This window comes from Pleurodeles waltl, chromosome 4_2, assembly GCF_031143425.1.
Source record: "Pleurodeles waltl isolate 20211129_DDA chromosome 4_2, aPleWal1.hap1.20221129, whole genome shotgun sequence".
Lineage (NCBI taxonomy): Eukaryota > Metazoa > Chordata > Amphibia > Caudata > Salamandridae > Pleurodeles > Pleurodeles waltl.
Genome location: NC_090443.1, coordinates 412,248,409 through 412,261,787, shown reverse-complemented (window position 1 = coordinate 412,261,787; position 13,379 = coordinate 412,248,409). Strand labels below are relative to the sequence as shown.

The window sequence follows — 13,379 nt, the reverse complement described above, 5'->3', positions numbered from 1 at the left end:
TAGTGGCTAACTATTCCTAGGTGATTTTAACCTTTGGTTTGACTTTCATTCAGACCCTTTGTTAGCATTTTATTTTATAATGTCTAACTTAGGCCTAATACAAATTGTTAATCAACCAACCTACCATGGTCCACGCATTAAATCTTGTTTTGGGTCACCTGGCTTAACAAAGTTTAGATTTTCCAACCCTATGTAATGGAGAGACCATTTCTTGTTTGAAACTGATTTTCTGTCTACTACTTACTGTAAAATGAACACACCTCAAATTATAACAATTTCGTCATAATATTAGAGCAGGATTGATTTATCAAAAACCTCTCATAAATTCTCAGAAAATGGAATTAATATGCCTCCAGCGGTGGACCTTGAAGCCTCATTTCCTTATTTTATGCCTTGTTCATCTGTGCCTTTTAAAGAGGCTGTACCAGCAGTTACCAGCAAATCTTCTCCTAGTTAACCTTCCCAACCTTGTTTCTAAACCTCTCTCAAGGCTGAATAATTAAAGGCCAGTAAGGCTAAAGAAAATGACATAAATGTTATGACAACACTGTATTGCAGATAACGTTTCAATCAGTTTATTAGCTATAAAAATTGAATTCATCAAGTTCCACCTTGCTTAAATTTTTTGGAGCGCTTACTAACCCCTTTTGTTCTGTTAGTTCAGTAATTCCTGCTTGGGGACTATGTGAATCGATTAAAGTATTAAAAGTGATTCAATATTATATCAGGCTTCAAGAGATCCTAATGACAAACAAGATTTGTCCTCTAGAGGAGCCCGCTGTCCGATAGGCAAGAGATCTTTAAAGTGGATCTTATCCCTGCCATGAACAACATAATCCAACTACTGAAGTCTTTTAAATATGGATGTCCTGATGATATTTGCCTTTCCAGAATTTTACATGACATGGCAGCAATATCGTGTTGCATGACATGGTGTCAACCTGCAATCATAGTCATCCTGAACCATTCATTTGCATCTAGCTAGATTCCACAGGAATGAAACAAGAGTATAGTCAAACCAATGCTCAATAATGCAGCCTAGAACCATTTGTTGTATTCCACTTCCCAACCTATCTCTCTGATCTTAAAAATAGGAAATATGTATCTTGCTAAGTGACTTTCAAACCAATTACAACAAAATAATCTATTGGATGTGGTTCAAACTGGGTTTCTAACTCTGATAGGAGTGAAACTGCTCTGGTATGCATCTTCAGTGAATTAGGGTGGATTCTGGACAGGATACAGCTGGCAGGTCTCATCCTCTTAGGCCTCTCTACAGCGTTTGACACAGGCGCTCATGCTATAGTGATCGATCGTGTGACAGAGATAGACCTTTCAAGCCCTTTCTTGTTTTTTTCCCCTTTTTGACTTGTCAGAGTTACCCATTATCAGTGGCTGCTTTCAGGGTAACTCAGATTAAATGCGGAGTGCCACAGGGCTCCTCATTGTCCTCTGCTTTAAATTTATATTTTCCCTTGTATTCTTTTTATTCATTCTTTTGGCTGGGATTGTATGGCAAATGCTCCTGTTCTGCTTTGACTGTCCTACGGAAGAGATTCTGCAATTTCCTGAACCCTGCCTTTCAACAATCCAAATCTGGATGAGTAAAAACTTGTTAAAATTGTTAAAATTGGACACAGACAAAATTGAAATTATAGTTTGTTCCTTAAGGAACCACAGTTGCAGGCTTGTAAACTTTGGGCCTCCACCTAATGCGATTAATGTGGTAAGAAACATAGGTGTTACAATTGACAGAGGCTTATCCTTCGAAACACAAATTTATGCTGTAGTGTCTTCATGCACCTACTAAATTAAATGACTGGAAAAAAACTCTGTCACTCCGTCTTATTTTTGAGCTCTAGTATTTGCATCATCCATCCTATACAAGCTCGACTGCTTCAATGCTTGCTAACTGGATTTGTCTGAAAACATTATGTTCAAGCTATAATTGATCCAGAATAAAGCTGTAAGGCTAGCTTTTGGAATGTGTAAATTCGAGCCCATCAGTGAAGCCAGGCGTAATTTTACTGGCTTCCAGTTAAGCAAATGGTACTTTTTAAATCACTGTTTCTGTACATAAAATAAACTGGTCCTGTGTCCCTGCTGTCATGAGCTACATTAACAAATATACCTCTGAGTGTATTTTGCAATCTGCCATGGAGGTCAGGCAATTGTTCCCACTTTCAAAAAATCCCGTCCAAGAGAAAAGTATTTTACAGTGCAAGCTCCTAAGCCGTGGATACAACTTCTACGCACCCCCCCCCCGAGCAGTTGTGGATTACCAAGTCTTTGACAAAATATTTAAAACCTATCCTGTTGTCTAAATAGTAAGACAGCTGTGACCTACCTGTTAAGATTAGACTGAATAGTTTGTAAGTGGCTGCTATAATTTTGTTCCTTCCTTTCTTCTTTCACCCTCCTAGCACCAAGATGTCTATGCGGTGTGTGCGCTTAAAATGTATTTATTCTTGCTTTTTTTGTGAAGTGAGGTGTCCTTTTGATTGGTCGTGGCCTGGTGGTCGCTGATGCGTGGCCCTCTTTAGAAAAGTAGTTAATCTTTCCATGCGGTGAGCATATCTTCCCTTTTGCTAGGTAAGAGATATCAAGTGGAATGGAATTCTCACATCAGACCCATGTTTTGTACAGTCATCCGCCATATGATTTGTCCTTGATAGTGTTCAATTCCCAGTCAGCTTCAACTACTTCCCTCTTGGTAGGATGTGGCCAATTAGGACTCCAGAAATTGAGGCTCTGGCGTCTTTAAGTTTGTCAGACTGTCCTATCATCAACACGGCACCACATAGCATTTTTGGTTTTCTTAAGTTTATTCATTTTAAGTAGCTGAGTTGCGGCTTTGAATGATCTGACCATGTATTTCTTCTTCAGCTGCAAGTGTGCATGTGCTAGCCACACCAATAGTCGTGCATGTAAAGCATGAATGGATAATGTGGGCCCTTGTTTAGCTTGCCACAAAATGAACCTCCTGTAGTCTGGTTTGAGTTGGATGTCAAATTGCCCCATTAGTGCAGCCACAGCAGCATCAAAGTCATCAGCTGCTTGTAGCAAGGAGTGTGAGAAACAACTTAAGCCCCACCTCACCCAGGAGATGCTGCATAGTGGAGAACATTGTAGACGAGTTGGTGTCTTTATTCGCTGCTATGTAGTTAGCATTTGTGACCCATTGCTTCTGTGATGAAACCACTATCAGGCAGCTATATCAAAAGGCAAAATTGCAGCAGTGATTTGTACCTACACCTTTGTGAACCGTTCAGCGATATGGAAGATATAATCTCAGCAGTTATGTTGTTTGAGTACTTTTAACTCTGTGAGGGCTGCCCTTGTTTTGTCCTTTGTGTCTGATTGGAGCCTTTGGGAAATCATGGTCATTAGCAGGGGTCATACAATGTTCATTTGCAGGGGCGCTAGCAATGATGAACTTCACTTTCTGTGGTTTGACTTACAACATGTGTGCGGGAGCAACCAAATGGGAGCAGTTTTGTCACATACGCATAGCAAGTGGATCTGGAGATGATTTCAGCAAATGTTCTGCCTGTCCATTCCCTTTACATGTATTAGGATTATAGGCTTACTTGTTTCACTCTGTGCCCCTAACTTACTATCTTTCCTCCTTCTTTCAGGCAGCTATGTTTTTGTGCAGGGGAGACCGCTGCGGTTCACTTGACAGCCCTCAGTTTCTTTCTTTGGCTTCAGTGATGTTGAGGATAGGCAGGGCCAACAGGAAATGACCGCATGTCCCACCGGCACATAAGCAGGTGCCTTATAAGGACGCATTGGTGCTAGCGGGACACTTGAAGGTGGCACCATCATCCAGTACATGGGCAACTGCTCCCCTAGAGATCCTGGCTGAGTGGGTGTAAGACAACAATCAGGCCCTCCTTGTTGCCAGGATGAAATTCTGGTGTTGGCCAGGGTGAGAGCACATAGCAATCAATGGCGGCAGGCAGCACACACATCTGCTGGTTGAAAAAAACGAGTTGCCACATGCATGTGCCTCCCGGCTATTTAGTAGCCTTGTGACACCCATCAAGAACAACTCATTTTATTCTAAATAGGAAGGGGTCAGTGTTCTCTCCTTGAGCTACACCCACTGACTTTAAAGATGTAACAAATTTATTTTAGCGTTAATGAATGTGTGTGTTGTCCCTTTGGAATTTGTTGGTACAGCATACAGCCTCATAGGCATGCAGAAACACATTAATATTATATACAGACACCTTAAAATTATATTGACCATACCATGTCAGACCTGCAGGATGAGGTTGAGCAGCACACAAATATTAATGATCTTAAATTGATCTTTTTTATAATTCATTTAGGTTCTCCAGAAGAACACTAAGATGCCTAGCCCAAGAATTACACGTGAGAGCAGAACAGCTAATAGCAGCGCCGGGCCCGCTAACGGAAGGTTAGAGTTCATCTCTTTAGTGAACAGTCGGACTCAAATGGCAGACCCCACCACTGCCCGCCTGCGTACCTCGGAGAGCCCGGTGCGGCGCAAGGATTCTTCCTCTTCCCAGAAGGACTTCCCTGAGGAGGACTGCATGAAGCTACATCCATCCTTCATGGGTATCGCCCTCCGCTCACTCCTGGCAATTGATCTGTGGCTGTCCAAGCGTCTTGGGGTCTGTGCTGGTGACAGCTCGTCCTGGGGCAGTGCCCGGCCCGTTATGAAACTTATTGAGATCTCCGGGCATGGCATTCCATGGATCGCCGGAACCCTCTACTGCTTTTACAAGAGCAGCAGCTCAGCTGGACAGGAAGTTACTCTTAATCTCTTCTTTGGTGAGTTGTTTTCTTTTGTTTTTTTTTTAACAACTTTTTATTTGGTATTAGGGGGTCATGGCTTCAGCCAACAAATTATACATGAGGCGTGATCCCTGCCATCACATTATTCTGTAATAAACCAACCTAAATATTTAGAAGAAACCCTCAAACCTAAATATCCCCCACACTGCAGTATACACAGAAAGTACATTGCAATTCTCTTCTCAGATGTTAAGGCTTCATTAATGTTATCATGTAACGAGATATAGAACCGGAACTCTAGGGGGGCATGATTTTTCAAGCAATTCCCCACCTAAACAATTTAGTAGGACAGCAAGTCACACTGACAGGAAGTCTTCCTTTTCTTTCACAAAGTATCTAGTTAGTTGGTCGTGAACATCATCTGTCAGTCTTTCCAGTACCAAATAAAGATGACTGAACAGGTTGTTTGTTTTCAATGTCTTTTATTTACCATTCTGGCCGCTACTAACAGCTATGACATCATCCTTCACGCTTGATACCCATTGCCTCCCAAATCGCCAGTCTAGAACCTTGAACAACAGCTTAGAGATCTTCAGATAGGGGGAAGGTCCAGTAGCCCACTATTTCCCTGATGCCTGCTAGTGTCTCTTTCCAAAACATCTTCACCATAGGGCTAGACCACCAAACATGAATTGGTGCACCCACCTCAAGACTGCCTACCGCATGAAGATCGAGGATCCCAGGAACATCCTGCTTTGTCTACCTGTGGTTCAATACCAAGCAGCCATAATCTTAAAGGAAGGATTGTCTGTACAGAGTGGCTTTATTATATTTAATATATTTTAGTGTTGTCACTCCATAATCTTTCCCAGCTGAGCCTCAGAATCTTTCTTTCCCGTGTAGCCCCCCATCCTAAATATATATTTCAGTTTGACTTCTCTTAAAGGCATAGTGATCAATTTACATAGCCCCAAGACTAAGGGCCTGATTACAACTTTGGAGGAGGTGTTAATCCGTCCCAAATGTGACGGATATACCACCAGCCGTATTACGAGTTCCATAGGATATAATGGACTCGTAATACGGCGGGTGGTATATCCGTCACATTTGGGACGGATTAACACCTTCCTCCAAAGTTGTAATCAGGCCCTAAGTCTTGCATTCCTGTAAAAGTAGTAAATAAAGTTTCAGAGCGTATTTTCTGTCTCACCACCGCCCTGCTAACTGAGGAATTCATCAACCAGTGTCTAAATTGATGGTATCTGAAGCATTCTTTCTCTGTCACCCCATATATTCGCTTCCAGTTCACAAAAGTTCTAATCTGCCCACCTTGAGAATGGTCGGATATGGAGTGACAGTCACCCCCTTCTCTGACTCTTAAATGCCACTCCATCCATTGGTAGGAAAAAATAGTTCTTTATATGATTTAACCTCATCTGGTATTTTGAGATTAATGAGTGACTTGCTCTTCCAGAATTTTCATAACCTGATCCTAAAAGACTTTGATGTTAGGATTCGCCCTTTCCGCTTTTTCCTCATGCTTACCACTCTTGAAGTCTCAATAGAAAATTGACTCATAGCCGACATCCAAACAGGCACGATCCAATTCAGCATTGTTCTTTCCTGGTTCAGGCTGTCGTGAAAAATGGGCAATCTAGTAGACAGTGACCAGGATCCACTCAAAATCTAATGCAATATTACAGATGTCCCCAGTGCTCCTTGTCAGCAGTACCTTGAGTTTCCAGTCATGGACTTTCCTTTACAAATCCTTGTTGTCAGATGCATACATCCGGTGGGTTCATTGCACGCAAACAAAGATTACAACTCCTAGAAAGCATCAGGTCCCCACTAAGATTCCAAGACTAGACAAATGGTGCACGACCACACTAAGCATGGTGGCAACCCGCTATTTTCCCAGACATTACTTTTCCAGTCAACCGTCAGCTTCCTTCCATTTCTTACTAAGCTCCCTTCTCTGCAACATGACGTTTTTTCCGCTGCAAATGCCACACTGCCATTATGCGTTTCCTCTCTGTACACTACAAAATGTCACACTTCTATTAAACATCATATATTGATTCTACTTCTTACCCAAACTTCCACTAAAGATCAAATATTGATTTTGCTTCACACTCTGTATGTGCATCACTGAACACAGGTGCTGAATATACACCGAAACAGTGATATGTCTCAAGCAGCCACTACAATCCAGAGGAATTCAAACGCAAATATGTGAACAAAAATAATGTGATTTGTTAAGGTAGGAGAATCCAGAATGAGATAGGCAAGAATAGTGCAATATTTGAAGTTTATAGACATCAGGCCCATGGCCAATTGAATGTTCATACTCTTCGCTTGTGGGTAGTATAACAATGTTATGTCATATTTGAAATGTGAATAACAAGGGGCACAGTTGCCTCTCCTCCCTTAAGAATCTTGGCATAAGATCATTAGTGATGAGAGAACCCATTTATCCAAAACAGTGTTACCGTCCGGTCCGGCATAAGCTGCAGTTCAGTAAAGCAAAATATGTTACTACAAAGATCAGGGGTCAAGGCATAAACTGAGGTGAGGCTGTAGTTGGGACACCATGTTATTTCTAGGATATGAACTGTCACTGGGTGGCCAGACATTTTTCTGTAGTTTACGATGGTTGAGTCGAGCATGGCGTTGTTGACCCAACATGTCACTGGAAAAGGACCTTCAGAAGGACAAAAAGTGATGAATAAAATAACCATTGTTAATTGAATGGATGCATTCCATTCCATTGTTTCTACCCAAGTCAGTGACAATAAATACCTGAACAGGGCCAGCCATATGCAATTCACTCTTAGGTCTGCCAAAAAACAGATTGACTATCATACATTAATAGGGCATGTCAACACTGAACAGTAACACAGGCCAACCAACTAGTATTTTGATTTTGTTGGGCTTGAGACTATGGGTCAGCAAGCTCATGACCCGTCTCTGTACATAACCCTCACTTTAACAGCTCACAAGTTGGTGCATAGCGCTTAAATATATCTGAACTGTTGGTAATTACTCTGTGCACACTCCATTACACTCCGTAGGTTTGCAACCCATTAGTGCCATTACAGAAGATGAACCATATGAAAACAGTTCAGGTCTGCTCCAAAAGAGTCAGTTCTACCCGATTTGCTAATCCGGGTTCCACCCTAACCTGGTTATAAATAGAATAAAGTTAGGTGGCAAGGGAACTTTGCAGTTAATGTCATGGAACATGAGTGGTAACTGGTTTCTGCTGGATGTAAACAAAACTACAGAGCTAACTAATAAACAGCTTCATTTATATATTTGTATTCAAGCAATGCATGACCATGTTCCGGTGCATGTTTTCATACAATGCATTCTTTGTATAAGGCTTTGACTGAGCAAGTTGACTGTGGATGTGCGTGCCATTGATTTACACCTACCCCCATGGGCAGTAGGTGGGTGTAAGTGAAAATGCGAGTTTCATTTTAATGAATTTTGTTCCCCTCTTTATTTAAAAAAAATGCAGACAAGGAACTGCGATGTGTGTCCAATAAATCTGTGCTCCCCCTGATCCTTTTAAAAGGTTGTCCCTGGAATTTCCCAAATATGGCTGAGAGAGCTCGTGTGTCGGTCTGTCTGTCCGTCCAGCTGATTTTCTATTTAGATTTCATGAGGCACTTTAATTACATAAAACAATAGTATTTCCAGTAGGCCATTTAACCCCCATGATGCCAGCTGACCTAAGAGCCTTTCTGCTTTGTGTCATGAATGCTTTGTCAGTTCAATAAAAGTTGTCTGAACCTGGGATGTGTGGCTATCCAACCTCTACAATAGGTTCACATATTCACGAGTTCTTTCAAGACAATGCTCATAGCCCACGAAATAAGATAAGCGACTGTCTGTTTCATTGGCTAATACTTGTTTCATCTTATAGTTATGATGGCCTTGGACTTGAGGTGTGAGTGTTGGTTATTAGAATAAACAGTTCACAGAAATGCGTTCATGGTCCGTTCAAATATAATATCTTTTGTCAATTTCCTTGGCCGGACTTCTTTCACCACTTTATTCCTTTTAGTGAAAAAAATGAAATTGTGGTCATCTTTATACAACTATGAGTAATGGTTTCTCTCTCTTTCTCGTCTTCTCTTTCTTCTACCCCCAGCACTGATTCTAGATCTCGTCCTGGTGGCAGCAGTGAAAGGGCTAGTCCGGCGCCGCCGGCCCACCCACAACCGAATGGACATGTTTGCAACTTTTTCCGTGGACAAGTACTCATTCCCATCAGGACATGCTACCCGAGCTGCCATGGTGTCACGCTTTATCCTGAACCATCTGGTGCTGGCCATCCCTGTGCGGGTACTGATTGTGCTTTGGGCAGCCATAGTCAGCCTGTCCCGGGTCATGCTGGGCCGTCACAATGTCACAGACGTGGCTTTCGGCTACTTCATGGGTCACATGCAATACAGCTTGGTGGAGTACTTCTGGCTGTCCCCTAGCTCGGCGCCCTCTCTCTTCAGACTGTGGAACTATTGATTACATTGCCATAGGGGGGACTTTACCATGTCTGTCTATGTCACTGTGTTTTTGTTGTGAATTTCTGTTTTGGTGTTCGGTTGGGCTTATTTTTTCTGAAGTTTGATCCTCCAGCTCTATTGCAGAATCAACCATTTTAATGCCACAGGGTTTCCAGTGTTGAACTCGGTTGCTCAAAGGTAAAGTGCGAGATAGGCCAGGTATCCACAAGTAGGCTGTGAATGACAGTGCCTACTGCCATAAAGCGGGCCCTCCCAGATCTCTGCCTTCACACATTGTTTGCCTATTGCTTGAATGTTGGAGTGCAGAGAAGGCAGAGAGAGCAGGACTTCTAGGCACAGTGCTCCTGTTCAGATCTGGCTCCCCTGCACCAGTTTTTCACATGAGGGCCGAGTTATTGTACACTGGAATTTCTAGTCATGGTTGTGTCACAAGCCTCAAACACCGGCGTGCCACAGCCACTGTTGGGTGATTGGTTGATTAAAATGGCATCGCTTTCCTTAGAATAATTTTTAAAAAACATGATGGGTAAGACCATTCCAAAATAATTTTTTTTTTTTTTTTTTTTTACTTTTTGGACTCTGTTTACAAATATTAATACCCTATTCAATTCCAAACCTGAGTTCCTGCTTTGGTAACTCTTACTCACTGCCCTGTGTTTGGTAATAGAATTAGTTGACTCGGACCACCTCAAGCTTTTACTATGCAAACCTATAACAGGCTGTTGCTGGGAATCCCTGCACAGTCTTAAGTGATGTGAAATGAAGGATTCCACTGTTTAAGACGAGAACCCGAACGTCCTTCGCACTAGTAGTTTAAAGCAAATTTTGGGAAAAATCTTACCGTGCACTTTAAAAAAATGCGCTTTACAAACGATACATGCATGGAAAAGTTTCTGGAAAAGGCTTTAGCGAGCGGGGTCATACCATGATGCCAAAATGAACTGAGGCAGAGGTGCTAGGGGTCAGCTTTAGAGCTGTTTTATAGAAAGAGATGCTTTTCTATTTAAAGACACAACCCAAAATTAGACATAATGCTTTTTATAATAATTTGCAGTGTAGAATCTACATCTTGAAGCACCACAAATAGGGAAAGAGATTAAGTGCAGTTTGCACCAACACACATTTTGTCAGAAAGGAAAAAAACAACTTTTGTTAATTTTATGTGGTATTACTTGGTAACCCAATGATCTAGGTTAAAGCCACCTTCCAGTGTCCCCTGCCTGAGCTGCAGTATTGTGCCCTTAATACCTCACACACTGTAGATCTACAGCAAATAAGTATATGTATATTTGATTATTTCGCAGCATCTAGGCAACCACCTTTGGTAGGGAGTTAGGTATTAACGCATATGCTGTCCACCATAGAACATATCAAGCAGAACTTACTGTTGTGGTTAATTGGCGTGGCAGTATTTCCTGTGTATTTAATTGAGCCAGCACAGTTTTAAAGTAGAAACATTTAATGAGTTTGGGGCCTAGAGTTTTCTGGAAAGTATGTTTTGTTTTCCATCTGTCATATCATCATCAGCTATACTGTGATCATAGTAAAAATTCCATCAGCAAATAGCTTTCACTGGGTCTAGCTGTGGCACATTGTCTGTTATCATTTATAGTATATATTTCCAGCAAAACAAAAGGCCCAATTCCTGTCCAACTAAACATACCAGCTGAAGCCAGTAGACACAACTAGACAACAACAGCCAAGCCACAACTGTGGGTTACCTCTTAATAGTTCAGTGGATTTGAATACTATAAATATGCCATGTGCAACTGGTGAACTGGTATATCCAGTCTGGAAATTCTTTTCACTAGTGGAAGCATATTTAGTAGCTGCATTGGCCAACAACCACCTACCTCTCCCCAGCAAATATTTCACTAGCTTTAAAAATTACCGCCAAATTCTTTGTAGCACAATTAAATCATTCACACACCACCCATAGCCATGCAGGTCTTTGCCGAATGAGCTCCCCCTAGACTCCAAGAATAAAGGAAGGTAAAAGAGCATTTATATAGGGCAGTATTCCAGTGCCACTTTCACCCGCTTCCATGCAGAAGCTGTAAGTATGGGTATTGTTACCGGAGAACACCCACTTGTTAACATAAATGGGTTTAAGTAAAATCACATTATAATGACAAAGCCGAAAGCCGGCAACAATCTCTGAAAGGAGTTGAACAAATGCAGAAGCATTCACTCTTCCCGGGGATTTTAGTTGTGTTTTAGTTGACATTCTTCAGAGTGAGTAGTTTTTTTGTTTATCCAGCTCCTTTCTAAATGGAATTGAGGTTTATTTATGGCAAAGAGGGCCTACTGTGAGAATGAACTCTCACTGCATGTTTATACCCGCATGCCGTGGTGCTCAGTGGTCATTAAAGTTCAACCCCAGAGTAAAGGTGGTCACTTCTGTGCAATAAAATATGAGGGCATTGCTCAGACCTACTTTAAAATAGGCCCCAATGTAACTTAATTTAATTGAAGATAAAAGGGAGCCGTAATTATATTTAAGATGCGCTGGAACTTGGAGGTTTCCATGGGAGAAGAATGGATGGTGAAGAGGCTGACATTGTTATTGTGACCTCATGATGAGACGTGGCAATGGGAGGACCCACACAACACGTTAAATGTCCCAAACAAACCCTGGTCCTCATCACTTCAAGGGAAATCTTTGCTGTTGCCTCTGCTATGAGATGAACTCGAAATGTTGCCCAGGTTTAATGCCAGCCATCTCACCAGCGAGGCAGAATAACCCACTTCTTTCTCTTCCGGGTTATTTTAAGGAGAGCCCTTTCAGTCATGGAAGGGAGGGTGAAACCGTGGCCCGTGGGCTCGCAAAAACAGGGAATCTCCTGGTATGTGCCAATGTGTGTGCAAAAGCAGCAGCCTTTGAACCTGAGCGAGGCACAGATGCACACTAAATGGAAATCCATACTCTTAAGGCTGCTGAAATGGGAAGACATTACATATAGGGGAAAAGCAACATTGTTTTTAGGAATACCTTTGCAGCGATTGTCAAATAGGAGTGTGCAGAAGGAGAACTGGGGGGCCCGATCTGTGAGAGCTAGGAAGTGCTCTTGGATGGCTTTTGATGTAGGTGCGTGCCATTGTGACAGCCGAAAATTTTTAGTGATCGTTTTTTACACCTATTTGTGTCTTTTGTGCACCTTGTAACTGTGAAAATCGCACCAGTTCGCGTGTTTTATTGTGAGGATTAGTAAGGCAAGTATAATTTCAATTTCGGTAGAAATGGGTACTCGATTATCTCTTGACAAATTATAGCATTTTTACCACAGCTCTATTAGTAGCATATTGCAATAAGGGTGGTTGCTTTGGGGAAGCTCTGATTTGTGAAAAATGCAAAGTTGGGCGTAGCTTGTTTCAACTTCAATATTACGTGGAAATTAGCATGTTTGGTCCTGTATAAAATGAATTTGTACGGCAGGGGGCGTGGCTATCAAGGACTCAGAGCTGCACAGCTCCAGAACTGGTGATTCACTGCTAAGGTTAAAACTACACTTCACAAATTAATTGCTGCCATGAATATTGTTTTTTTTCCAGAAAATGACCCTCGCCAGATTCGTAGGCTTAGAGTACTTTCCTGCTGCCCTGGCTGAACTTTGATCCCACAACAGATTTACATATGGCTGTTTGTTTGGGGTCAGTAATGGCAGAGATGAGTAAAAACAAAGGAATGGAATGTGTCTAGAGTAACTCCCAGTGGCTGCTATTGATTTAAGCATTTCCATCCTCCACGTTTGTGCTGCTATACAGGGAGTGCAGAATTATTAGGCAAGTTGTATTTTTGAGGATTAATTTAATTATTGAACAACAACCATGTTCTCAATGAACCCAAAAAACTCATTAATATCAAAGCTGAATATTTTTGGAAGTAGTTTTTAGTTTGTTTTTAGTTTTAGCTATGTTAGGGGGATATCTGTGTGTGCAGGTGACTATTACTGTGCATAATTATTAGGCAACTTAACAAAAAACAAATATATACCCATTTCAATTATTTATTATTACCAGTGAAACCAATATAACATCTCAACATTCACAAATATACATTTCTGACATTCAAAAACAAAACAA

General features: G+C 41.6%; 1 protein-coding gene across 2 annotated transcripts in view; it reads left to right on the top strand.

Moving 5' to 3' along the window:
* PLPP6 (phospholipid phosphatase 6) overlaps positions 1–12,818 on the top strand; it is a 76,979-nt gene extending 64,161 nt beyond the window's left edge. For both annotated transcript variants that reach the window (XM_069231616.1, XM_069231615.1), the window contains 2 exons: positions 4,338–4,803; positions 8,924–12,818. In XM_069231616.1, the coding sequence (XP_069087717.1) occupies positions 4,359–4,803; positions 8,924–9,294 (816 nt within the window). In that variant the 5' untranslated portion in view covers positions 4,338–4,358 and the 3' untranslated portion in view covers positions 9,295–12,818. The remainder of the gene's footprint in view (positions 1–4,337; positions 4,804–8,923) is intronic.
* Positions 12,819–13,379: the final 561 nt, after the last annotated feature.